The 26,593-nt window shown below is 52.1% G+C and overlaps 3 protein-coding genes across 4 annotated transcripts; 1 reads left to right on the forward strand and 2 right to left on the reverse strand.

The window, feature by feature from the left end:
* The first annotated feature begins 18 nt into the window (after window positions 1–18).
* Slc34a1 (solute carrier family 34 member 1) lies at window positions 19–15,053 on the forward strand. Its single transcript, XM_032885039.1, has 13 exons — window positions 19–50; window positions 847–976; window positions 1,091–1,240; window positions 1,329–1,457; window positions 1,532–1,675; window positions 3,158–3,269; window positions 3,394–3,589; window positions 3,698–3,793; window positions 9,528–9,591; window positions 9,824–9,991; window positions 12,987–13,103; window positions 13,230–13,354; window positions 14,078–15,053. Exons 2-13 carry the CDS (start codon window positions 868–870, stop codon window positions 14,579–14,581), a joined length of 1,914 nt encoding a protein of 637 aa, XP_032740930.1. The 5' UTR covers window positions 19–50; window positions 847–867; the 3' UTR covers window positions 14,582–15,053.
* A 745-nt stretch (window positions 15,054–15,798) lies between these two features.
* Window positions 15,799–16,534, reverse strand: Pfn3 (profilin 3). Its single transcript, XM_032885040.1, has one exon. It carries the CDS (start codon window positions 16,267–16,269, stop codon window positions 15,856–15,858), a length of 414 nt encoding a protein of 137 aa, XP_032740931.1. The 5' UTR covers window positions 16,270–16,534; the 3' UTR covers window positions 15,799–15,855.
* Window positions 16,535–18,155: 1,621 nt separating this feature from the next.
* F12 (coagulation factor XII) lies at window positions 18,156–25,838 on the reverse strand. Of its 2 annotated transcripts, none has more exons than XM_032885041.1 (14): window positions 25,573–25,838; window positions 25,158–25,212; window positions 22,901–23,000; window positions 22,655–22,725; window positions 22,116–22,226; window positions 21,910–22,041; window positions 21,706–21,810; window positions 21,419–21,584; window positions 21,128–21,324; window positions 20,803–21,025; window positions 20,503–20,639; window positions 20,277–20,417; window positions 18,494–18,642; window positions 18,156–18,407 (listed from the first exon to the last, which is right to left on the reverse strand). In XM_032885041.1, the coding sequence occupies exons 1-14, from the start codon at window positions 25,627–25,629 to the stop codon at window positions 18,240–18,242; spliced, it is 1,812 nt and encodes a 603-aa protein (XP_032740932.1). In that variant the 5' UTR covers window positions 25,630–25,838; the 3' UTR covers window positions 18,156–18,239. The 2 variants fall into 2 exon arrangements, with proteins under 2 accessions (XP_032740932.1, XP_032740933.1); XM_032885042.1 differs by having other exon boundaries at window positions 20,803–21,060; window positions 21,151–21,324; window positions 25,573–25,629.
* Between the last annotated feature and the right edge of the window lie 755 nt (window positions 25,839–26,593).

Below are 26,593 nucleotides of genomic sequence, written 5' to 3' on the forward strand. Positions count from 1 at the left end.
CCTTTTTAGACTTCCCCAAGCAGTCGTGCTGGAGCTGAGCCATAGTCAAGGTGAGCCCAGGGCCCCGTGTCTCAACCCTATCCCTATCCCATCGCCCAGCTCTTTCTGGGTTTCCTCTTCCTGCTCCCCTTGACATCCCAACCCCAGCCCAGCCTGATTTGCTCCCCCGAGCTAAAATAATCCCTGTCCTCTCTTCGCTCGAGAGCCCCTGCCCTGCCATGGGACACTCTAGGCATAGTGCTATCTGTGTTCGTCCCAACCCCCGGGTGCCATTTCTATTCCCTGAGACATTACACCATCTGCAGCTGCCTCCCCACTAGACTTTGAGAGCAGTGGCGGTGGCTGTGTGTGTGTGTGTGTGTGTGTGTGTGTGTGTGTGTGTGTGTGTGTTTGTTGTTGTTGTTGTTGTTTTTTCTTTTCTTTTTTTGGGAGCTGGGGACCGAACCCAGGGCCTTGTGCTTGCTAGGCAAGCGCTCTACCACTGAGTTAAATCCCCAACCCCGGCTGTGTGTGTTTTTAATTGCTACCGTACTCTAGCGTCTAGATAAGAACTTAGCAAACACTACACACTCAAGAAACACTTGTTGGGATTGGGGATGGGCCTCAACTTTTGAGCGTTTGCCTCCTATGCTGAGGCCCCAGGTTCTATTTCCAGCAAACGAAACAGTTCCAAACCCTTACTGGACGGAATGGCTTCTTAGGTCTGTGACAAGCGCCCGGGTGTCCATCTCTAGATGTGTCTGAGGATGAACAGAACCACAGACCCTAAGTTGGATGTCATCTATGTGGGTGTGAGTGTCCCAGACACAGCAACTGTTAGATCTGTCCCAACCTTTTGATACACAGGACTCATTGTGGGTGCCCATCATGATGTCCTACAGCGAGAGATTGGGGGGACCGGCTGTCTCCCCACTTCCAGTCCGTGGGAGACACATGGTGCATGGGGCAGCCTTTGCTTATGTCCCCAGCCCACAAGGTAAGCATCACTCCCATACCGAGACCTGCCCACAGTTGCCTACTGCTCTCCCTCTACCTGTTTCTCCTGGGCTGCTGAGGCCTCTGAGAACTCCTAATCAGCCTCCCTCCTCAGTCCTGCACAGGATTCCTGGGACAACCACCTATGCCATCTCTAGTCTGAGCCCGGTAACCCTGACAGAGCACAGCTGTCCCTATGGGGAGGTCCTGGAATGTCATGACCCACTCCCTGCCAAGCTGGCCCAGGAAGAGGAGCAAAAGCCAGGTGGGCCAAGTTGGGGGGGACAGTGGAGGTATGGGAATCACTTGCTCTAGTGTTCTTTCTACTGTATTCATGCCTGCCCCACCTCCAGAGCCCAGGCTGTCCCAGAAGCTTGCCCAGGTTGCCACAAAGCTCCTGAAGGTGCCGCTGATGCTAGGCTTCCTTTACCTCTTTGTCTGCTCCCTGGACGTGCTCAGCTCTGCCTTCCAACTGGCCGGAGGTAGGGCCCCGGGTGGAGGAGGTCAGGGGAAGGGTCCAGAAGGACCTCAGTTGATGCTGGCTTGTGTTCTACAGGGAAAGTGGCTGGGGACATCTTCAAGGACAATGCCATCCTGTCCAACCCAGTGGCAGGGCTGGTGGTGGGAATCCTGGTGACGGTTCTGGTGCAGAGCTCCAGCACCTCGACATCCATCATCGTCAGCATGGTCTCCTCTGGCTGTGAGTTGGCCCGCCTCGGCCAGGGATAGAGACCAGGGGCCCAGTCCTTCAGGATCCGGGCAGGCGTGTGGAATGCAAGCGAGGGGAAGGTGGGGCTCCAGCATCTCTTACGCTGTCCTCTAAAGCCAGGCCAAGAGTCAAGTCAGGAAGGACTTCCAGGACCTGGGGAGCATGGCGAAGGGGCAGCACAGTTCCTGAAGGCCACCTCTGTTCAGCCACACACACACAGTTGCTCAGGAAAGCCAGAGAAAACCAGTCAGTAAAAACCACCACACACACATGCAATCTATTGTAAAGAATTGACTTCCAGGGCGACAGAGAGGCTCCCAGGAGTCAAGAACACAGGCTGTTCTTCCAAAGGACCCAGGTTCAGTTCTCAGTACTGGCATAGCAGCTCTCATAACTCCTGTAACTTCAGTTTCAGAGGATCCGACACCTTCACTCTAACATACACGCATGCAACACACCAACGCATATGAAATAAAACAGATAAATCTTTTTTAAAAAAAAAAAAAGAATTGACTTTCGAGATTGTGTGGCTGGGTGCTCAAATCTGACATTTACAGCGTAAGCAATTCAGAAGGGCAGGGTACGTGGGCGGAAGCGGATCCTGTGAGCTACAGGTGAAATTTCTCTCTCCAGGGAGCTTCAGTTTCACACTTGAGACTCTCTCATCCCATTGGCTGAGGCCCTCCAAGAGCATCACGAATAATCCCCTTTACCTGGGGCTAGGGAGTCTCAGTGGGTCAGAATGCTTGCTACATGGTGTGAAAGCCCAGGTTTGAGTTTCCAGTACTCACATACAAGGCTGGGCATGGCTACACACACACCGGTGCTGGGGGCAGCGGTGGAATTGCTGGAGCACCATGGCTACCAGCCAGCTCTAGGTTATGCAAGAGATGCTGTCACTTGGTAATTAGAGAGCCCTAGAGCTGAACTCTTGAGTTCTTCCAGCTTCTACCTTTGCACATACACACTGCACACACGCACTCACACATGATACACACACACACACACACACACACACACACACCCGAACATACATACACATGCGCGCACATGCTCACACACACGTAGACACAAGAACAATCTATTTAAAGTCAACTGGGTGCCATAGGCTAACCCAGTTGACACATAAAGCCAACGATCACACTTGTGTAAGGTTCACCTGCACAAGCACAACATGTGGATTGTACAAGGTGTGAGTTCTCATAACGCAGTCGCACACGCATGTCCATCCTGAGTAGCGCGTGGATGCTCCCCGTACAGAGCGTGAGAACCTTGTCACATGTGGACATGCTCACACACGAGTAATTACTCAGCTTGTCTACACATGGACCGGTGAGGCTCATCCTAGGAAGTCAAGAATATACTGGAAAAGGCTGTCTCAGGCTACAACACAAGCCACGGGCCTCGTAGGAGTTATTGTAGGACACAGCCTACAGCCACGACCCAGTGTTTGAGAGGTTCCTCTTCCACCAGTGTTGGAGGTGAGCTCCGCCATTCCGATAATCATGGGCTCCAACATCGGGACCTCTGTCACCAACACCATTGTGGCCCTGATGCAGGCGGGGGACAGGACTGACTTCAGGCGGTGAGCTGGGGAAGGAGGGTGGTGGTTCATCCTTGTTGGGGAGAAGGCAGAACTAAGTGCCAGGACTCCTCAGCTTGGGCACGCTTTGGGTCTAGCGGTCCTGCAATGTGACATCCCTGCTCAGGGCTTTTGCAGGGGCAACAGTGCATGACTGCTTTAACTGGCTGTCTGTTCTGGTCCTGCTGCCCCTGGAGGCTGCCACGGGCTACCTGCACCACGTCACCGGGCTCGTGGTTGCCTCCTTCAACATCCGTGGTGGCCGTGATGCCCCTGATCTTCTCAAGGTTATCACAGAGCCCTTCACAAAGCTTATCATCCAGGTGAGGGCGGGACGTGCCATGGGATGGACAGATGTGGGACAGCGAGTGGCCCTACCTTCACCTCTCTCTCTCTCTCTCTCTCTCTCTCTCTCTCTCTCTCTCTCTCAGCTGGACAAGTCTGTGATTACCAGCATTGCCGTGGGGGATGAGTCCCTGAGGAATCACAGTCTCATTCGGATTTGGTGTCAACCAGAGACAACAGAGGTGAGTTCAGAGCCAGGTAAGAGGATACCCTCTTTAGACGTTTGCCTGTTTGTTCCAGAGACCTTGGACATCACTTAGATGCGCTGGCGATCCTTCTGCATCTGTGTAGCCATGGTGAGCGTTCGTTGGTAATCCCTCCTGGCTGCCATGCTGGCCATAGGCAAACATCATCTGTACGTTTAGCATTGCATGTAATTGATCTGGCCCAGTGGCTTTCAAAGAGCTGTTGTTCCCCAGACGAACCACATCAATACTACCTAGGAACCTATTAGAGGTGTAAACTAGATACAGATTAGAAGAAAACCCACTGGGGTTGGGGATTTAGCTCAGTGGTAGAGCACTTGCCTAGCAAGTGCAAGGCCCTGGGTTCGGTCCCCAGCTCCGAAAAAAAGAAAAGAAAAAAAAAAAAAAGAAGAAGAAGAAAACCCACTGCTTAGTCCGTATGCGTCCTTCCTAGAATGGTTGGATCAGAAAAGAACAAAAAACAAAAGACCCTTGGGAATGAGCCCAGTTGCTTAGTCTCCAACCTGCCCTCTAACTGCTCCATGCTCAAGTTTGGAAACCATGGATCAAGCTCAACCCTTCAGTTCCACGGACAGAGACACAGGCACAAGGAGGCTACCTTGCCTGGGACTACCCCGCTGCAGGGACACTTGGGGCTGCAGGGACACTGGAGTCTGCCATGTTTGCAGCTTGAGGTGTAAGCAAGGTGGAGAGGAGGGAGAAGAGAGTGCTAGAAGGATATTGAGAAGCTTGGATCCTAGGACTCCAGCCAAGGAGCAAGTCAGTGGCTGCCACATTGGATATGACACTCCCCGGCTCTCAGTAATGGCCCCCTGAGAGACACAGCAGTCACTGGTGCCGGCAAGGGGCACTTTCACGGGGAGCCGCAAGTTCATTTTTTCTGCTCAGAATGAGGAACTATCGGGATTGGCTGGGCCTTCGTGGATCAGCCATTATGCCTATGGTACCAGGCACAATAGCAAGGCGGTTAGGCACGAGGAAGTAGGCAATTAGCACACTTTCTGACTCAGCCATAAAAGGGAAAACGCTTCACCAAACCGCAGTCTTCCAAATTTGCTTCTCCTTAATTATTGCATACATGAAATCGCTCCGTGTAGAAAAGCTTCGGGGAAATCCGAAGCCCACAGCAGAGGCATGGGCCCACCCCCCACCCCGCCCCCCCGGCCCCCCCGCCCCCCCTCCCCGCCTTCCCTCCCCTTTGCCGTGGATGTTCCCCGTCCTTTACCTCAGCACTCGAAGAAAACACTCCGTCAGCTCACCCCGCGGTGTTCCTTTTGCATCCCAAGTGGCACACGGCATCAATGCCACCCTTCTGAGAGTTCTGCTCTGCTGAGAGTTCAAGGCAGCCCTGACAACAAAAAAGCCCACGTGGACAGCTTTGATGCTGGCTTTGTGATCTTCCGTCAGCCACCTTCTCATGAGCTCTCTGGCACTCTCAGGGCGAGCTCTGTGAGTCACTGCAGCCTCAGAAAGCAGAGTCTGGAGAGAGAAGAGAAAGCACATTCTGATCTCAAAAAAAAAAAAAAAAAAAAAAAAAAAAGCAAGCCTCAGAGAGATTTCCGGCCTGAGGTCTGTCTTGGGCAAGTCTCTACCTGTGCCCTGAACCTCCTCACCCACTGTAGTCCTGAAGCAAGACTGGCCAAGTGTGTCGTTTTACACAGATGGAAACTCAGTGTCAAATAACTGCGGAGTTCCTCAGCTGGGCCTGCCTTCTGCTCTTTTCCACGTGTCACTCGCCAGAGCACCAGTCCAGGTCCCTGCGCTAGCAGGAAACCTCTTTCTGTAACAGTAGGTTCTCGGCTTAGAGTGTAAGGTTGGATCTGAGGACCCTGCCCTCTGCCGCCTCTTCCCAGCCTCCAGCCTTCATCACGCTGGACCCAACGTTAAGCAAACTGGTCTCCAGAGCAGAGTCCTTCTCGATGGACTTTTGAGTGTTTGAGACTTATGGATGATCGGTGACCTGGCATTGACCTTGGGATCCCTTCCGTGAGTCTCAGTGTGACAACTGACAACTGCACCTGCCTGGTTTAAGCAGCATCTTTGGAGGACTGGCAACGGGGAGCAGCTGGTATCACATCTCCACTCTGCAGAGAAGAAATGGCCTCTCTCAGGGGGGGCACAGTGGCTTCCTGTATTATTGCTTCCTATAGTGGAGGGAAGGTCTAGATCCTGATGGAAAGCACATTCGTGCATGTTTCTCCCAGATGCCGCTCTAAGGTACCCGCTTCTGTGTCCATTTCTCTTCTGCCCATAGCGCCTTAGACCGTCACTCCACGCACTCGGGACTGGTGGACTGCAGATGCTCTGAGAAGTTCTCCTTTCAGCCACCAGATGGCGCTGCTAGCCCAGAGTGCTCCACGGCTTCCAGGAGAACAAAGGGCCCCGCAGCTCCCGTAGCCTCAGAGGGGAAGCTATTGTGCAAGCCCACATCCTCTGTGGTTCTCTCCTGAGGAAGGACTCTTGAAGTATGGGAGTCCTTTGTGAGCCTAATCACCTTCTTCAGTTCCCAGAAGTGTCTCAATCTAGGGTGTCCCTGTAGGCTCTTAAATACCAACTCTCTCTTCGGAGATGCTTCCAAGTAGTCTGTGGGGGAAAGAAGACAGCATCAGGGACTCCATCGTGGAGACAACGAAAGGCAGAGAGGTTAAGTGTGTGGCTGGCTCCACTTCACACAGCTGAGAATGGCTCAACCGCGGTGTTAGCGCAGGACTACGGAACACGCCTATGTTCCACTCCGCTGTTCCCTTTCTATTGCCCTTCTCTACCCCAGGCTGGACCGAGACATCTTGGGAACGGAACCAGATCTGGGCTTCCCAGCTCTATGAACTAGGCCGGAGTTCCTACCTTCTCTGCCCTGTAAGATCTCCCTAAAGGATTGGTTCTCTCTCCCTTCAATTCTGTCCTAGCCTAGCGTTACAGTGAGTGGATCCTCCCTTGTCTCGCCTGCTGTCTCTCCGTTCCCCTCTTTGCACTTAGGGTCTCTGACTCCCTTTCTGGGTTCAGTTATGGTCACACAACCTCAGGAAGAAAAGTCAAGTTTCCAGAATCCCACAGGAGGGTAGAGAATGGAGTTATTGATCCGTGAGGTCCGGAGTCAAGGGTCAATCCTGGGAACCAAAAATACAAATAAACAACAACACTCCAGATATCTCTGTCCTCAGCCTAGTCCTGACCCTGTCTCAGTCAACCTCACCTGCCTCCAGCCTCTATAAGGCCCACAAAATCCCCTCCCCAGGAGACCCCAGGATGCAGCTCAGAGAAAGCCAGTGAGGCACACATGCATCTCAGGAAGTCAGCTGCTTCCTAGGGCTTTGGGCTGGGGACATTCAGGAAGGTCTACCAAGTCCTTTCTGCAAAGGGCCAGGATCCACAGGTGCTTCTGCAGGAGCCTCTGGTCAGGACCTAGGAGGTCGAAGGGAAGTGCTCTGGGCCTTATCTGGAAGCTCAGTTTACTTGGAGCCTGTGGTAAGCCAGACCCCAAAGTGAGGAGCGTGTGAACCTTTTCTCCTGTGACCTTTACGTTTTTAATTATCCCAATTTTTTCCCAAAGATTTATTCGTTTTATGTATATTGGTGTTCTGTCTGCATGTACGTCTATGTACCAGATCCCCTAGAATTGGAGTTACAGACAGTTGTGAGCTGCCATGCGGATTCAATTGAACCTGAACCTGAAGAGTGTCCTGTGCTTATAACTTTTGAGCCCCTATTATCCAGATTTAAACAGGCTCAGAAAGGTGCCATAACTGGTCTCAGAAAGTTGGTTTAAAAAGCAGATTTGAACTCAGCAAACACTTGGCTCTCCCCCTGACTAAACCCCAGTCGGTCTCCCTGACTAAACCCGTCTCTCCAGAGCAGGTCAGCAGAATCCCTCACATTAGCATTATTGTTTTCTTCTTCTCTTCTTCTTCTTTTTTTTTTTTTTTTTTTGGTTCTTTTTTTCCGGAGCTGGGGACCGAACCCAGGGCCTTGCGCTTCCTAGGCAAGCACTCTACCACTGAGCTAAATCCCCAACCCCTCTTCTTCTTCTTCTTCTTCTCCTCCTCCTCCTCCTCCTCCTCCTCCTTCTCCTTCTTCTTTTCTTTTTTTTCTGGAGCTGGGGACCAAACCCAGGGCCTTGCATTTGCTAGGCAAGTGCTCTACCACTGAGCTAAATCCCCAACCCCTGTTCTCTTCTTGAGACAAGATCTCGCTCTAGTCCTGGCTGCTTTAAACTCATGGCAGTCCTCCTGCCTCAACCCTCCAAGTGCCCATCTGGATTTCTGTCCTAGCAGATGACTTTTATCCTACATTTTGCCTAGAGTTCAGGACTTGGTGGTGCCCCAAGGCTTAGATTTAGTGAATTGGGAATAACAGCTGAGCACATTGTCTTGCTCAAGGGGGAGCATTGCACACACACACACACAAACTTCAATTTTAGAACCCACTGCCGGATGTTGACCCCGTCAACATTGCACTGGGGGGTTTTTTTGGTTTGGTTTGTTTTGGTTTTACTTTTTTGATGTAGGGATTGGAACCGGGACCTTGTCCCTATAGACAAGGGCTGGACCACTGGCCCAAGCCCCAACCCAATCACACATTCTTTAAATGACCCATGGCTTGGAACAGAACCTAAAGAAGTTATAAACACCACAGTGCCAGCCCCCTCCCTTCCTGGAACTTTAAAGTGTGTCCCCATAGGCTTGTGACTCCTAAATACTTGGGGGCTGAGGCAGGAGGATGGCAAATCCAGGGCCTACCTGGACAATTTAGCAAGACCCCCATCTCAAAATTAAGAAAAAAAAATGAAATGAGATCTTGGGATGTAGCTCAGTAGAAGGATGCCTGCTTAGTTTCTGTGAGTGTCTAAGCTCAACCCACCCTGTTGAGGGAAAAGGGCATCTGAGTAGCTACAACATGCGTAGGAACTGAATCCAGAACTCCACAGCTGTGCTTTGTCTTCTAGAACCAGGCAGCTGGGCCTCACTGGGGTGTGTCTGTGGATGGTGACAGTGACCTGGAGCTAAATAGTTACTGTCTCTACAGACATGTTCACATGCAGCTCGGCCCATAATTTAGATCGCCTGCCCGACCTTCTGTCCCCTTTATCTACGGAATTTCCCTCACTTCACTCACAGTAGGTCCGGAAAGAAGAAAGGGGCGGGGCTAGATCCTCTGCTGTCAATCACCTCTGATCTGAGCCTAGGCTGAACGGAGCTTAGGTTAAGTGAGCCTTAAAGAGACCATGGGGGTTGTTGGGGATTTAGCTCAGTGGTAGAGCGCTTGCCTAGCAACTGCAAGGCCTTGGGTTCGGTCCCCAGCTCCGGGAAAAAAAAAAAAGAGAGAGACCATGGGGCAGGAACTGAGAAATGAATGATGAGAACAGATGGGGATGGGGCTTTCAGAGAAGAAGTTGTGGAGGCCACTGAGAGATGGGGGAACTAGGACAAGAAGCTACTGACATGATGATTGGGGGTACCCAAGGGTCCTGGAGGTAGCCAGGGCAGGTCAGTGATGGGGTAGAATATGTATGTACGAGGCCATATTCCTGAGTGGTATTTCGACCTCATCTTTTCTACAGAGGATGTAGGCTTAGAGCGGGCAAGCAACAGGTCCATGATCACAGAGCCAGAAATGCATTGTGGTCCTTCCATTTCTCCGGAACCTCCCTCTTAGCTCCGCCCCCAGGCTGTGATTTTTCTAGATTCTCTAAGTCACCTTCCTCTGAATTTAGGCTTCCACTTCTATGTCCAGGGTAGAGGCCATCGGCAGCCTTGCAAACACCACCATGGAGAAATGTAAGTATCTCTAACATGGGAAGTAACCCACATGACAGCCCTGCACAGCCGTGCCCTGGCTGGCCGCTGCTCTGTCCAGCCCCGGGAAAAGCAGCTGACGTCTGGGCTTATAGCAGGCCCTGGTGCAGAGGCTGAAGGAGCTTGAGGTGGGGCGTCTTAAGCTCACGGCCCAGTGGGTTGGGAAAGGTGGGAGGCAGGTGTAGGGTAAACACTCCTGATACCGCCCTTCTAGGCAACCATATCTTCGTGGATACGGGGCTGCCCGACCTGGCCGTGGGGCTCATTCTGCTGGCGGGCTCCCTGGTGGTCCTGTGCACTTGTCTTATCCTCCTCGTCAAGATGCTCAACTCTCTGCTGAAGGGCCAAGTGGCCAATGTCATCCAGAAGGTCATCAACACAGGTGAGCTGGGAAAAGGCCGCAGGTCTAGGCAGGGCCCCAGATGAGCTCTTTCAGGTGTTGTTATAAACCCGTCGCTATCGTCTGTGAGCCGAAGTTTCCCCTGGATCAAGAAGAGGCGGGACTAGGTCATCCTGGAGGCTCCTTAGATGCTAACAGCCAGAAAACTGGGGCCGTCTCTGACATTTGCATTCTCTGGCAGATGGGCATTCTTAAAGAGCCATTGGTTTGGTTTGGTTTGGTTTGGTTTGGTTTGGTTTGGTTTGGTTTGGTTTGGTTTGGTTTGGTTTGGTTTGGGTGTCTGAGACTTGGTTTCTCTTTGTAGCCCAGCTGTCCTGGAACTTGGTTTGTAGACCAGGATGGCCTTGAATCTCAGAGAGATCTGCCTGCCTCTGCCTCCCGACTGCTGGGACTAATGGTGTGCACCACCGTGCTCATCTTCCCTGTTTTGTGTTTACTTATTCTGGATTTTTCCAGACAAGGTTTCATGTGGCCCATAATGCCCTAGACCTTACTCTGCACAGCCTAGACTGGCCGAGAACTCTTGATATTCTGCCTTTCACTTCCGAGTTGTGCTGGGATTACAGCTATGCATGGCCTTGTCTGGCTAGAAACTTCTGTTTAGTGGACAAGTGGACATTGAGCCCCTACCGTGTGCCACAAGACACAGGAGCAAGTCAAATAGAGATGCTTGCTGGTTTTAAGACAGCTTCTCTGTGTAGCCCTGGCTATCTTGGAGCTCTGTAGACCAGGCTGGCCTCCAACTCTGTGATTAAACATATGTACCGCCACTACCCTTGGCTTTTTTGCAGGGGGTGGTGGGAGGGGTTATCTGACTATATACACTTAGCTAGCCTGGAACTCGCTATGTAGACCAGGCTAGCCTGGAACTCAGAAACTCTGCCTCCAGAGTGCTGGGATTAAAACCATGCACCCATGAGTTCTGCCAAGATAAACTTAGAGCAGGATCATGAATCTGCTCTTGTTGTACAAGCCTTAGAGCCTGCGTTGGATTTCCATAACCCACATAAAAAGCCAGGGGCCGGGTACATGCCTATACTACCAGTGGTATGGGGCAGAGACAGGAGGATCCCCGGACTGGCTGGCCAGTCAGTTGAGCCACTTGGTGAGATCTAGGTTTGGTGAGAGACCTTGTCTCAAAAAATAAGACAGACAGGGGGTGGTGGCACATACCTTTGATCCCAGCACCCAGGAAGCAGAGGCAGGTGGATCTTTATGAGTGTGAGGCCAGCCTGGTCTACTGAGTTCCAGGACAGCCAGGGCTACACACGGAAAACCATATGTTAACAACCCCCCCCCAAAAAAAAAAACCCAGAAGACACAGAGAGATAAAGACAAGATGGACCTCTGGCTTCCACACACATGGATGAAAGCCAGATGTGATGACTCACAGCTGTAACCTCTGCACTTGGAAGGCTGCTGAGGCAGGAGGATTGAGGAGAATTATGAGGCCAGCCTGGACTATAGAGTGGAGACAGTGGCAATCGCAGCAGGTTTGAGACAGAGTGGCTGTCAGCAACTTGGGAGGGATGGGCTAAGGCTAGGGCCAACATAGATGGAGCAGATTTAGGGGCCTCTAAACTTTACCAGGGTCCGTGCTTTACTGAGGGCGATGGTGTACTCGCAGGATTTGGGGCAGGGGGGTGACATTAACTGATTCTTATTTTAATCTACATTTTGGGCTTTTGAGTTACTGCGCTGACACTGGGGAATCACACGTGACAAATGTGGGAGTAATGAATGCCCAGAAGGAAGGTCAGGATGGGCTTTCCAGTAAGGAAACCATATCCTGGGGTGGATACGGTTGACAGTCTGTCTCTGTGGGACCCTGTGGGCAGATTCAGTCAGCCATGAATCAAAAGCATTTCAGAAAAATAATTGCATCTGTCTTGAAGCAGAATTTTGTAATTTTTCTTTTTTAAGATTTATTTATCCTGGGTTGGGGATTTAGCTCAGTGGTAGAGCACTTGCCTAGCAAGGGCAAGGCCCTGGGTTCGGTCCCCAGCTCTGAAAAAAAAAAAAAAAAAAAAAAAAGATTTATTTATCTTATGTACGTGAGTGCACTGTCGCTGTCCCCAGACACACCAGAAGATGGCATCAGATCCCATTACAGAGCCACCATATGGTTGCTGGGATTTGAACTTGGGACCTCTGGAAGAGCAGACAGTGCTCTTAACCACTGAGTCATCTCTCCAGCCCTGTAATTTTTCTTCTTAAGCATTACAGAATAACAAATATTTACACTGTTGCAATGTTTTTGTTTGCTTGTTTAGATTTAGGGGCTTTTTTGTTTTTGTTTTTGTTTTGAGACAGGATCTCTCAATCAGCTATGGCTGACCTGGAATTCACTAGGTAGACCAAGCTGGCTTCAAACTCATAGAAATCCACCTGCCTCTGCCTTTTGAGTGCTGGAATTAAAGATGTGCACCATCACACACACACACACACACACACACACACACATCTCACTTTATTCTGTGTGTGTTTGGGTGTGCACACATGGGCACACCGTGGCACTTGTGAAGGTCAGATGACACCGGTTGGTCCTCTCCTTCCACTGGGTGGATCCCAAGGGTTGCTCGGGTCATCAAGCTTAGTGGTAGGAACTTGCTCCGCACAGGCGTCTCACCGGTCCCAGCTCTTTACTGAATTAGGTCAGAGAAACCATCCAGACGTGACTTAAAGCGCGTGGGCGTATCCTTCGCTGTGCTGTAGACGCTTAGCTTTTGGTGCCCATGACATCCTTCACCCAATCCCCCATGGATCCGGATGCTGAACAGAAAGCACAGCTAGGGCAGGGCACAGGAGACTGTGAAAGAGCTGTGACCACGAGAACAAGCAGGGCAAATGAAAGCTGCTGTACTCGAGCAGAGGACCAGCTAGAACCTACCACCTCAGTACCTCCTCCCTAAAGCGAGTGCCTGCTCTCCCAAGCGCTCCCGCTGACCAGCTCACTGTGGGTTTGGTTTCCTTTCAGACTTCCCAGCCCCCTTCACCTGGGTCACAGGCTACTTTGCCATGGTGGTGGGTGCCAGCATGACATTTGTTGTCCAGAGCAGTTCCGTGTTCACCTCAGCCATCACTCCGCTCATTGGTGAGAGCCCGTGTGACCAGCCATGGGCAGCAGTGGGCGGGGGCAGGGCCGGGCCGGGGGTGCAGGGGTTGTGTGGATGCTCAAGGAAGTAGACCAAAATGGATGGCATTCCCTTCTGCCCACCAGGCCTGGGTGTGATCAGTATTGAGCGGGCCTACCCTCTCACCCTGGGCTCCAACATTGGTACCACCACCACAGCCATCCTGGCAGCACTGGCCAGCCCCAGGGAGAAGCTCTCCAGCTCCTTTCAGGTACATGGGGAGAAAGGTCAGTCTGTGGTAGTAGAGGGCTGGGATGGAGAGGACGAAGGATGTAACAATGTATGATCCGCATCAACTGCTCGCTAAGGTTACTGACTCCACTCACTGGAAACCAGGGTCTAAAAGCATAGTCACTGCTACACTGTATCAGTCAACAGCAACAAATCAGGGTCACGCCCTGGCAGTGTGCTGTGGGGGGCCCAGACTTGGGGGATCACAGCTGCATAGGACAGGATGGTAAGCAGATGGCACAGGGGGAAACTGACTTAGGAGCAGACCAGCTGACAAGGGGCTGACCAATTAAAACCGTCGGAATGGGCAAGTCAAAGAAAACTTAATCGTTAGTGGCTGCTAAAGGCAGACGTGGCAGTACATGCCTGGAATCCCAGCACTTGGTAGGAAAATGGCTAAAAGTCCAAGGTCAGCCTACAAGGTCAGCCTGGTCTACATAGCAAGATCCTGTGTCAGAAAGACATTTTAGCTGCTGGGTCGTAGCTGAGGAGTTACTGAGGGCAGCTAATAGGACACACGTGGAAGGTTCGGGGCAGTTGTCATTTACCAAGTACAGTTCAGCAACACCAGTGTGGAGTCATTTGGAACCACATGAGCACGAAGAGGTTTCCTCCTGCTACCCAGGTCATGTGGGGCCTATACTATGTAGCCCTGCTGGGCTCACATGGCGGTGTCTGATCTCTTCTGGCTTCTCTCCTGCAGATTGCCCTCTGCCACTTCTTCTTCAACATCTCGGGCATCCTCCTGTGGTACCCGCTGCCCTGCACACGTCTGCCCATCCGCATGGCCAAGGCGCTGGGCAAACGCACTGCCAAGTACCGCTGGTTTGCCGTCCTCTACCTCCTTGTGTGCTTCCTGCTCCTGCCCTCACTGGTGTTTGGCATTTCTATGGCAGGCTGGCAGGCTATGGTCGGCGTGGGCACACCCTTTGGGGCCCTGCTCGCCTTCGTGGTGCTTGTTAACGTCCTGCAGAGTCGAAGTCCCGGGCACCTCCCCAAGTGGCTGCAGACATGGGACTTCCTACCCCGCTGGATGCACTCTCTGCAGCCCCTGGATGGCCTTATCACAAGAGCCACCTTGTGCTATGCCAGGCCCGAGCCCCGTTCACCCCAACTTCCCCCCAGAGTCTTCCTGGAGGAGCTTCCTCCTGCCACACCCTCTCCCCGCCTGGCACTGCCCGCTCACCACAATGCCACCCGGCTCTAGGCTGCAGGTCCAGATTATTGCCTGGAGCGGAGGACGGGATTTTTACGGAGCCCACAGTAGAAAGGCACAGCATGTTTGTGAGTGTGTGGGCATGCGTGTAGATGCATGTCACTTGAGGTACATGATTTTGTGCCACCCTTGGGTACCTGTCCCTACTCAGGGCCACAGCGGGGTGGGCTTTTTTTGCAATTAAGAAGCAGTGTGCACAAATACATGCTAGGTCCTGAGCCTGTGTGGCCATCAGGACAGGAGGATGCGAGTGCGTGGTGTGGGTACAGGGGATGCAGATGCATGAGGAGCCCCCAAACTTTTCTGGGAAGAGTCGGCTATGCCCTCTCACCTTCTCACTACCCTTGTCCCAACAGGAGGGGCAGAAGAGCAGCTGGCCTTCTGTATACATGAGCCTTTCCTCTGCCAATTCTGCTAACTGTGCATAGAAAAAGTTTTAAAAGTTGCATCTGTCCTGATCATATATGAGCTTTTTTTTTTTTTTTTTAAGAAATCATATTCCTTACCCCTACAGCATGGCAATTCTTCACATGGCTTTTACAATACTGGGTATCTAAGTCACCTGGAGATCACACACCAGGGGATGTAGGCTGATTCTTTACAAACACTGTGGTTTTATACAAGAGACTTGAGCACCTGAGCATTTGAGTATCCACAGGAACCAAATCTCCAAACACAGAGGGCCTTTCGCCTCTAGTCTGAACCCCACAGATCTTGACTGGTGTATGCTGGGGAGGGAGGTGCTGGGAGAGACCCTGTTCGCTGTTAAGCCCTCTTGAGTGGAAAACCCTGTGAGGAAGAATGCTGAAGCCTGAGTAGAGTTTGAGAACCTGACACCCCAGTATTCCTTCTCTAGAAGCCCCGGGAAGATGACAGGGAGTACCATAGCAGTGGGACCAAAGGCCTTTCTACAAGGCATCTACCACTGGAGGAGGGAACGAGGCACAGGAGGCCTGTAAGACCACCACCAGGATTACTTTGTTCTACAAGAATCTCCACATGAGGGGTTGAGGATTTAGCTCAGTGGTAGAGCACTTGCCTAGCAAGCACAAGGCTCTAAGGTTCGGTCCTCAGCTCCGGAAAAATACAAAAACCAAAAACAAACAAAAAAATCCTGCTTAAAAAAAAAAAAAAAAAAGAATTCCACATGAGCTAGTTTCCTTGTTTGCAACTCTTCACGAATACACAAAGAGGATAAGCCCAGAGCGCCCAGTTCATGGTTTATTCTGGTCTCCCCACCAACCACGGGCGGTCTAGCTGTCCTGCTAAGAGCACTGCTCACGCAATCCGCCAATCAGATCGTGCACTGTCTTATTGAGGATGCCTCCATGCACGCCTCTTCTGCCCATGAGCACTAGGAGCGCCCGTGGCGTGTGACCCACACAGATTGCACGCCCGTCCAGCCCCTTGGTGCGCGCATCCAGTACGCCATCACCCTCGGCCAGCAGGTAGTCACGGATAACGCAGCAGCGGCGACCCGCCACGCTCAGACCGGTCTGCAGAAAGGTGTGTCGGTCCGGCCCGGTGAGCACACCCACCTCCTGCGGGGAGATGGCCGCCAGCAGACCCCCAGGCCGTGATGCCCACACACAGCGATTGTCCGAGTGGCCCACGATAGCCACGTCATCGATACGCTGATCCCGCAGCACCGCACTGATGTAGCCCTTCCAGTCACCCATCTCCGCTCAGTCAGTCCCAGTAACTTGGGCTTGGGTTAGAGGGGGTGGCCGGCTGCATTCAGAGTTAAGAACACTGGCGGCGCGCCCGAAGTTCTCAGGGCGGGGCTGTGACGTAAGGCGAACGTCACAGAACATCTAACTAGGAGGAGAACGTGAGGGTGGTGGAGTCGGTGGGGGCTGGGGAGCAATTCTAAAAGTAGCATGTAGGAGGAAATGGAAGAAGATGGATGAGAGGCTGCAGAGAGATGGCTCAGCGTTAAGAAAGCATTACACAGAACCTGAGTTCCGTTCCCAGCATTACTTCTTTTGGCCTACAAAGCCTGTAACTCCCACCCAAGAGATCTGACAACTCCTTAGCCAAGCTCACATACAAACAACATAATTAAAAAAAAAAAAAAAAAAAAAAAAAAAAGGGTCTGGCGGCAGAGCCATCCGTTTTCACAGAGGATCAGAGTTCAGTTCCCAGCACCCAGGTAAAGCAGCGCACTGGTGCCCCCTGCTGGCCGGCTTGGGCCCCTGCATTCATAGCCACAAAAACACTTAATTATTTAAAAAATGGCTCAAAAGGTAAGGGTGGCCTGAGTTTCATCCCTGGAGTCCCCATAAAGGCAGAAGGAGAGAAATGACTCCACGGAGTTGTCCTCTGACCTTTGCCCAGCACTGTTAACATACTCGCCCACAAACAACATTTTTTTCCCTTAATTAAAAAAAAAAAAAACAGACATGGTGGCATATACTTAAGCCCATCAACTCAGGAGGCAGCAGCAAGTGGATCTGTACAAGTTCAAGGCTACATAGCAAGTCCTAGGCCAGAGGCAAGCTTCGTAGTAAGATGCTGTGAAAAAGATGAATGTACGAACTGAGACCACAGCTCAATCAGTACCGTGGAGATTGGTCCCCAGCACCACATACACCGAGTGACGGTACAGGTCTATAATTTCGGCATTGGGAAGGCAGATGTCTCAATAAATCGATAAACAGAAGGATGTTTTTAAGAGCAAGAAATGTACTAGTCTGGACACCCAGACTCCTCTCCTGCCAGGGGACCATTAACCTCGTTTTAGGAAGTCACCGTGTCCCCGAAGATTTACGGATTGCTGGCTCCTACCCCAGTTTGTCCTTAGAGGCATGGGATGCAGCCTCAGATTTTTCCTTGCCACCAACTTGTACCACCATGCTAGGCTCAAAGTGCAAAACAAAACACAATGCAAGCCCACCCCTCCCCACTTCTTAAAGATTTATTTTATGTATGTGAGTACACTGTCGCTGTCTTCAGACACACCAGAAGAGGGCACCAGATCCCATTACAGATGGTTGTGAGCCACCATGTGGTTGCTGGGATTTGAACTCAGGACCTCTGGAAGAGCAGTCAGTGCTCTTAACCGCTGAGCCATCTCTCCAGCCCTCCCTCTTCTTTGAATGGTGGTGCTGGGATCTAACCCAGGGTCTCACACATGCTCGGCTCCCACCATCCGCACCACGATCCCTACCTAACATTCCTAACCACGGTTCTCAACCTTTTTTGCATAAGGAATCGCAAAAGAGGTTGAGTTTTAAAAATATAGCATGGCTACCTTCTCCCCGGAGATTCCAGTTCACTGATCTCAGGTAGACTTGAACACTGGTGCCAAAAGCTCACCCAGGTGACCCGGAAATATTCAGTCCAGGCTGAGACCCTGCTACTGCATAAACATAGAATGGGTGTGTCTGGTGAGCAATCTGCACAGCCTCCTTGCACAAGGGTTGGCACAGAGTAAGGCTGTGAAAACATGGTGGCCTGGACAAGAGTCTAAGCCTCTTGTGCTGAGGTCTGGCCAGCTGCCTTGTCCAGGCATGGATGGAGTTGGCACATCTGTGCTCCCACTTGGTGTTCTGAGACGGAATTCTGAGGAACGTTTTCAAAGCACTTTATTGAGTTTCTGTGCCCCTGGGGCCCAGCCACTAGCTTCGCAAGGACCGACCCTGGTTACTTAGAAAGCAGTATGCTCCTGGATCCAATCCAGGTAATTGGCCACGTCAGTGTAGACCCCGGGCTTGTTCCGGTCACCACAGCCGGAGCCCCAGCTGATGACTCCTCGAAGGGTGAGCTGACGCTCTGTAACTCCTTCATCACATACCAGAGGACCCCCGGAGTCACCCTGGGTGGGGAACAGGCAGCACATGGCTCTTGCCCTATGGTTGACAGGCAGAGGGGCAAGGTACCAACCAGGACCCCAGGGCTGACCTGACAGGCGTCGGTGCCTCCCTCCAAGAAGCCAGCACAAAGCATCCCAGGCAGGATGGCGTCTCCGTGCACGTTAGAGCTGGAGCAGCGATCCAGGGAGATGAAGGGTACCTGTGCCTCCTGCAGAAAGGTGGCGTATTCTTCAGCCCCTGCAGATCAGAGGGTGGGGGAGGACCTGAGTTTGCTTTGTGGGCTAGGCTACCAGACAATTCCCCACCTACCCTGACTTTACGCCCTCACAGCAAGTCCGAGGGATAGGGACCTGCCAATAAGAAGTTCATGACAAGGACACTGGAGCCCAGAAAAGAGCTAGGATTAAAACCCAGGAAGCACCTCTTATCCTCTCCCACACAGTGTCTCAGAACCTGGCTCCCAGAATAGTTCTCCCTATTGTCTCCATTGCTCCAGCATGGGGACAAAGTCCTGGTTAAGCCTTTATAATTTGGAGCCCCAAAGAAGCACAAGAAAGTTCAAGTCTCTCTGTAATCCTGCGCTGGTTTCTGTCTGTCAGTTTGACAGGACCCAGTATCATCTGGGAGGAAGGAACCCTCAACCTGAGGAGATGTCTCCAGAAGATTGGCCTAGGGCAATGTCTTCCAGGCATTTTCTTGACTAAAGGTTGATGTGAGGGGGCCCAGCCCACTGTGGGTGGAGTCACCCTCAAAAGGTGGGCCTGGTTGTGTGAGAAAGAAAGTGGAGCCAGAAAAGTGCAAGCCTTTTATCCTAGCACTTGGGAGGCAAAGGCAGGTGGATTTCTGTAAGTTCAAGGGCAGCCTGGTCTACAGAGCTGGACAGCTCCTAGACAGCTGGGACTACACAGAGAAACCATGTCTTAAAAGCCAAAAATGAAGAAGAAGAAGAAGAAGAAGAAGAAGAAGAAGAAGAAGAAGAAGAAGAAGAAGAAGAAGAAGAAGAAGAAGAAGAAGAAAAGAAGAAGAAGAAGAAGAAGAAGAAAAGAAGAAGAAGAAGAAGAAGAAGAAGAAGAAGAAGAAGAAGAAGAAGAAGAAAGAAGAAGAAGAAGAGGAGGAGGAGGAGGAGGAGGAGGAGGAGGAAGGGAGGGGAAGGGAAGGGGGGGGGAAGAGGAGGGGAGGAGGAAGAGGGGGAGAGGAGGAAGAGGGGGAGAGGGGAGGAGGAGGAGGAGGAGGAGGAGGAGGAGGAGGAGGAGGAGGAGGAAGCAAGCCAGCGGAGGTGTTGGGGATAACTCAGAGGTTAAGAGCACTTGCTGTTCTTGCAGAAGACCTTGGTTCAGTTCCCAGCAGTTTTAACCTGTACTACAGATCTGGCTTCCCCTATACGAGGTGTACATATGGCACTTACACAGACATGTAGGCAGTCACACATGCACATAAGATTTTAAAAAAATGAATTTTAAAAAGAAAGCTGAATAAGCCATGAAGAGAAAGGCAGCAAGGAGTGTCCATTCCCATGTCCCGCCTCAGTTCCTGCTGTGGTTTCCCCAATGGTGGACAGCAACTTTGGAAGCCAAATAAAGCCTTTCCTGCCTCTCTCTGATGTTGGAAGCTAAGCAGGGTCCAGCCTGGTTAGTACTTGAATGGGAGACCACCTGAAGAGAAGGCAAACTAGAACAAATCTCAAGGGAATCCAGGCAAAGAATTCTAGATTCTGGGAAAGTCACTCTACAGAGAAGAGTTTGTTTGTTTGTTTGTTTGTTTGTTTTTTTACAACTGTCACGTCAATGGGACTTGTAACCCAGGCTCAAGTCTACCAAAAATGCACACGTGGATAAGCAAGTCTCCAATCAGCCCCCAACAGTTGTGCCTACCCTCGAACTGATGACCCCAGCCGGCCACCTCGCAGAGCCCTGTCTCAGAGGGTGGAGCCGCGCTGCTGGGCAGACACACCGGCTGGACATGAGGCGACAAGATCGCGCAGCTGTTTTTGCTCCCCCGCAGGCGCAGCAAAGCTACCCCAAGAGAAAAGGGTTAGATGGCGACTTAGTCCCCCAACCCTCCCCATCCTTTTTCCCTATCCCTGTAGGGCTACCCCACCCAAATCATGCTGGTAGGTTTTGGAAGAGAAGCCCTCGTGAAGGCGGTAGGAGTGCACAGCCAGAGTCTGGCACCTCTCGCAGCTCTGGTTATGGCGATCTTGACCAAGTACCACTGTCAGTTCCTCGGGCGCTGGCCTGCGGTCGGGTGGAGGACAGTGTGTTCAGACTGGCTACAAATGTTTTGGGGGCGCCCCTGTTTTCAACCCCTTGAGGGAGCTCAAGAATAGCGGGGGTGGGGGGAAGAGTAGGGTTCAGGTAGTGTAGGAGCAGATTAGGGGTCCCCGAGGGTGGCGCTTGCCGTTTCTGCAAGCAGTGAGCCGCGGTCAGCACCCAGCAGGGGTCGATGAGACTGCCTGCGCAGAAGCTGTCGCCCCAGTACAGTGCAGCGATGTAGGGGTGCGATCCAGGCAGAGCCACTAGTCCGCCCACCACGCGCCTGAGCGGGGACAGTCGCTTGCGGAACCTCTGTCCACAGACCACCGTGCTGGTCCTGGACACAGCATTCTGATGACGGGTCGAGTCTGTGGAAGGAGAGACTGGCTGAGGCCACGGATACCTACCTCGGGCTGCCTAGAATAAAAGAGACCCATGTCCTCTGCGCCGGGACCCCTCCTCCGCCTAACTGTCTACTGCATCGGACAGAGACGGGAACTGAGGCATCTGCAGTATGGGAGGCCGGGGCTCCAGCACGTCGCGACTCTCAGGGGAAACCGGAGATGTGAGCGTTGGCATCTGGCACTGTTCCAGGTCGCAGTAGTCCCAGCTCAGCCTGTCGCCACTCCAGACGTAGCACCATGGACGTGTGTCATTATCTGGGTTCCTGCAGTCTCAAGAGGGAGCACTGTTAGAGCACGGGGACCCCCGAGGACCCTAAGGGGAAGCGAGTTGCCCTGCCTTGTCCCTTCCCTGCGAACCGGCAGAATGCGTGGTGGCCCAGGCCCCAGCTTAGAGCTTGCGTCTCAGTCATGTTCCGGTAGGTGGCCTCCGAGGCCCACCGCTGACATGGTGCACCCGACACAGTAGTTTTAGCCTGGCCCCGGTAGCTGAGACCCCTGTCTTCGTAGCAGGTCGCCTTAAGGTCTAGAGAGAGAGAGCGAGAGCTCCCTGCAGTCAGGGGATGGGTCTGTTGGTGCCCTCTGGTTCACTTTTCCATTCTCTCTATCCATCTCCGAAAGCCTTCCCCACATGGGGTCCTACTCACCTAAGTTGCAAAAAGGTCCGGCGTAGCCTGCAGGGCAGTGGCACAGTCGGTGGTCCTCCACGAGGAGGCAGGTGCCTCCATTAAGGCACGGATTGACCCTGCAAACTGGGGGAAGGTGCAAACTGAGCCCTCCTGGGTACATCAACCAGGGCTCCTAACTTTCTGCCCTCTTCCCCACCGTCCCGGGAGTACACACCCACTTACCCTGACTGGTCAGCAGCTTGCAATCAGCCTGAGGACCTTTGCACTGGCACCTGGCCACACCTCCTGGCCCAGTTCTAAACCATATCTCATTCTCATGGAAGAACTTGAGGAGCTGAGACTCAAAGCATTTCTCTGGGGACAAAAGGAAGCAAGTGGGACCCCGCCAAAGCTCCAGGGACTTCCTCCTGGGAGGCAGTTCCTCTTACCTCTCTGGCAATGTTTCCCGGTGAGGTGTTCAGGGCAGAGACAGTGCGGGCCGTTGGGGGTGTTGACACACGTCCCTCCTTTGTGGCAGGGGCTGTGTTTGCTGCAATGGTCTGAGAGAGGATTCAAGAAAGAAGTACCCAGGGGTTGGGGATTTAGCTCAGTGGTAGAGCGCTTGCCTAGCAAGCGCAAGGCCCTGGGTTCGGTCCCCAGCTCCAAAAAAAAAAAAAAAAAAAAAAAAAAAAAAGAAAGAAAGAAGTACCCAGAGTCCAAGTGACACTAATGCCTTGCCTGAACCTGCTTGTCATAGAACCCTGGCACCCCAAGCTTCTAGACCTTAAATTAAACTCATCTGGACAAGGGTGGCCTCTTCCCCCAGAATTCTCCCTCTGACTTTTGAAAGGACGCTGTAGGCGAAGGGAAGGGGCTGGGCCGGGAATCCCAGGTGTGTGTGTGGCACCCGAGAAGGTGTGTGGGTACCGAGTGAAGTGAGGAGCAGGGCACACACAGTCTTGAGTCACCCGGGGCCTGCATGCCATACCTTTCACTTTCTTGGGCTCCAAGCAGTATCCCCATTGCTGGTCCTCGTCAAAGTTGGGGGTGGTAGCACACCTGGGGAAGAGATGAGGTTTCTCTGCACTGCCTGAGGCTGGCTAGGCTAGCCCTGCTTACACACACACACACACACACACACACACACACACACACACACACACACCTTTTGCCCAAACACGATTGATTCTCAGACAGCCAGGCCCCTCCCCCAACCCCTATTACAAGTTCTTACCAGGGCCTGGAGCCTGGCCGTCCTTTGTGGATGCATTTGTGGTACAGGCGACGGTGGTACTGAAAGGGAAAGTGGCAGAGCTTCCCGTCCACAGTGAGAACTGTAGGAACAGCACACACCTCTGAGTCCTGCCCTGAGGCCCAGTTGCCCAAGCGCTGCCTTACTCTGCCTGGCTTGAAAAAGTACAGCTCGGCATTCCAGGCCGCATCCTGCTTAGAAAGGCGGTTTCTAGAGTCAGACAGCTGGAATGGTTGTCTGATTCCAACACTTAGTTCCGTGATCCTGAGCAAATCTGAAACCCAGGTGCCTGTTACAAAGTTGCACTTATTAAATATTTAGGTCACGGGCCTTTCATCCCAGCACTTGGGAGGCAGAGGCAGGTGGATCTCTGTGAGTTCAAGGCCAGCCTGGTCCACAGAATGAGGTCCAGGTCAGCCACGGCTTTTTCACAGAGAAAGCCTGCCTCCCTTCCCCCAAGCCCCAGGACACACATACCTACTTATTTAGGACTCTTAACCATTTTTGGTTTAGTAAACTGGCAACAGTAACCCAACTGCCAAGCCTCATCATTCACTGGCTTTACATTTGCAAATCTGCCTGCTTTGTAAACATTTATTTGTAACCCCCCCCCAACCCAATGCTTGTGATTCAGGTTGAGGATATAGGTCAGTAGAATAGTGTTTGCTGACAAGACGCCACAGGTAAAAGGAAGCCAAAGAAAATGCCAATGCTTGCAGTGTCTCTGTGGAATTGTGTGGATCAGTGAAAGATGCTCAAACACACACGCACGCGCACACACACACACACACACACACACACACACCACACAAGCACACTTCTTTTTAAAGAGGGCCACGGTTCAGCTCAGTGGCCAAGCATTTGCCTGGCGTACACCAGGCTCTAGGTTTGATCCCCTGTGCTTCAGGGAGAGAGGGGAAGAGTGGTTCTCTGTGTTTGCTCAAGTGTTACCTGGGGCTCCTACCTGCAAGACCACAAGAAGCCGTGTGTGCCTCATGAAGAAAATGTGTCAGGGACACCTTGTGTAAGAATTCTTGGGCTGGGGTTGGGGATTTAGCTCAGTGGTAGAGCGCTTGCCTAGCAAGCACAAGGCCCTGTTCGGTCCCCAGCTCCGAAAAAAAAAAAAAAAAAAAAAAGAATTCTTGGGCTGGAGAGATGGCTCAGTGGTTAAGAGCACTGACTGCTCTTCCAGAGGTCCTGAGTTCAATTCCCAGCAACCACATGGTGGTTCACAGCCATCTGTAGTGGGATTCGATGCCCCTTTCTGGTATGTGTTAAGAGAGCAACAGTGTACTCATATACATAAAATAAATAAATCTTTAAACAAAATTCTTCCTTCCTTCCTTTCTTTCTAAAACCTTTAATTAATTAATTAATTAATTTACTTTTTGTGTGTGAGTACACTGTAGCTGTCTTCAGACACCAGAAGAGGGCATCAGACCCCATTACAGATGGTTGTGAGCCACCATGTGGTTGCTGGGATTTGAACTCAGGACCTCTGGAAGAGCAGTCAGTGCTCTTAACCACTGAGCCATCTCTCCAGCCCAAGAATTTTTTTTCTTTACAATTAAAAAAACAAAAGGAATTTTCCCATGGTGCTGCAGACCAAAGCCAGGCGTGTGTGCGTGTTGTGTGTGCGTGTGTTGTGAGCTACGGTCCTAGTCTAAGAGCTAAAGTTTTAAGGCATTTGGGGGGCAGCAGCACCTAGGTAAAGCTCTTTCCAAGAATGAGAAACTCATTTCTCCTCCACAACCCGTTGAGTTTTACAATGAGGGGAAAAAGTGAAGCTGAGAGGAAACTCGCAAGTGAGAAAGCGAGGGTTTGGAGACATTTCGGTGCCTGTGATCTTGGGCGAGCCTGACGCTCTGTTCTGGCTCTCATCACCCACTGAGGGTCTGAACTCAACAGGGATGTCTGACATCCTCCAGATGTGCTGACAGGAAAAGGAGGAAGGTGGGGAAACTGAGGAAGACTTGGTGTGCAGATGTGATGACATCATCAGTAGTATTGTCCCACATTACCGTGTACCTGCCAGACTCTAACGTGGGCATCCGGGAGAGCCCACGCCCTGCCCTCCAGGCACACATCTGGATCTGTAGGCACCCAGGTCTGAACATGACTGGAACAGCTTTGCTCAGGATCCCTCCTCTGCTTCGGAGGCCTGAGGCCGTGTGGAGGCCATACAGGGTAGAGCGCATTCATCCCCACAGAGTAGATTAGGAAAAGCCAGGTCACATACCCACAGAGGGATCGCCAGCTCCGTCCTTGAACTCCTTGGACTTCCACGGTGGCACCTGCAGGAGAGAGAAGGCAGGGACATTGCCTACAATGTCAAACTTTCCTTGATCCTGTATTAGGCCTCAACCTGCTGCCACCTCCCCGAAGTACAGGATTTCCTCACAAGACGTGGCCTTCCTCTCTCTTCTCATTGTCTCCCCCACAAATGTAGCCTGCGTTCTCATATCCACCAGCATGAGCTGCTACCTCCTTTGTGGGGCCTTCTGGGCCAGCTGTGCCTTCCCCCACACGTCTCTCGGTCACCTGAACTAGCAGGCAACAGGCAAAGGCCAAAGCTGGAACAGGGACACCACCACCACCCCACCACCCCCGCACTGTCACTCTGGTTTAAGTGTCCCAGTGTCTACAATCCTCACCGAAAGTGTCAAGTCCAGACTCATCAGCAGAGACCCCAGGAACAACAGAGCCGTCATGGCGTCCGCCGATGGCCCGGCTGCCTGCCCAGGAGTAAGGATCAATAGATGTGGGCAAAGGTCTCAGAAACCTCAGAGGTGGAGATTGGTCAAGCTCCCTCCTGGGCCTGAGGAGCACAGACTTCACGGAAAGCCCAGAAGAACAGCACCGTCGAACCCTCGTGAGCAGGGCGACTCTGGTGGAAGCAGAGCACAGAGATGGGTTCCTGCCCTCCCCCTCTCCTGAGCAGTAGGGCATTGATTTTACTAAATGGCGTTCCAGGTCCTGTTGAGGGTAAGGTAAGAATGGCTGAAGAAAAGCCTGCTTACAAAATCTTGCAGACTATCGGGAAGCATTCTGGCTTCAATCCGCTGAATGACCAATTACCACACTCTGAGCACCCTAAAACAATGTCCCCCTAAAACAATGTTTACGGGTGCACAGACCCACGGGTTAAACACTTGGTGCTGCATAGTTAGAGTTTCTGTCCAGACCCTCAGAAACCTAAGGTTCAGACCGAGGTCTCTCAACAGTCCCCATCAGTAGTCACTTCCATATGGCTGCAGGACAGATGTCCCAGCTTCTTCTTAGCTGTCGACCACAGCTACATGTGATTCCTACATTTCTGGTCACCTGCTTCCTCTAACTTTAAAACCAGTGTCAGGGTTGGAGGGGTGGCTCAGCGGTGACGGACACTTAGATCCAGGTTCTATTCCTGTCTGCCTGCATGATGACTCAGAACTGTCTGCGTCTCCAGCTCCAGGGGATCTGATGCCCTCTTCTGGCCTCCGCAGGCAGCAGGCATGCACATGGTGTATAGGCATGGATGCAGGCCAAACACTGTACATAGGACAAATTAATATGAAAAACTACAAACAAGAAAACAGAGCCTGGAGCAGAGAATGTTCCCAGGTTGAATTGCTTCACACTGTGTCTCCGCTTTGCCGGGAAAATTCTGGTCCCTTTTCAGGGCTCATCTGATTA

The sequence above is a fragment of the Rattus rattus genome, chromosome 14 (genome assembly GCF_011064425.1).
Source record: "Rattus rattus isolate New Zealand chromosome 14, Rrattus_CSIRO_v1, whole genome shotgun sequence".
In the NCBI taxonomy this organism is placed as follows: domain Eukaryota; kingdom Metazoa; phylum Chordata; class Mammalia; order Rodentia; family Muridae; genus Rattus; species Rattus rattus.

Coding starts and splice junctions, on each gene's coding strand:
- Slc34a1 (XM_032885039.1), top strand. CDS start 868: ATGATGTCCTACAGCGAGAGATTGGGGGGACCGGCTGTCTCCCCACTT. Junction 9,992..12,986: donor CCAGAAGGTCATCAACACAG/GTGAGCTGGGAA, acceptor GTTTCCTTTCAG/ACTTCCCAGCCCCCTTCACC. Junction 13,104..13,229: donor AGCCATCACTCCGCTCATTG/GTGAGAGCCCGT, acceptor TCTGCCCACCAG/GCCTGGGTGTGATCAGTATT.
- Pfn3 (XM_032885040.1), bottom strand. CDS start 16,269: ATGGGTGACTGGAAGGGCTACATCAGTGCGGTGCTGCGGGATCAGCGT.
- F12 (XM_032885042.1), bottom strand. CDS start 25,629: ATGACGGCTCTGTTGTTCCTGGGGTCTCTGCTGATGAGTCTGGACTTG. Junction 23,001..25,157: donor AGCTGGCGATCCCTCTGTGG/GTATGTGACCTG, acceptor CTGTTCCTACAG/TTCTCACTGTGGACGGGAAG. Junction 20,418..20,502: donor AACCTACCAGCATGATTTGG/GTGGGGTAGCCC, acceptor CTCTTGGGGTAG/CTTTGCTGCGCCTGCGGGGG.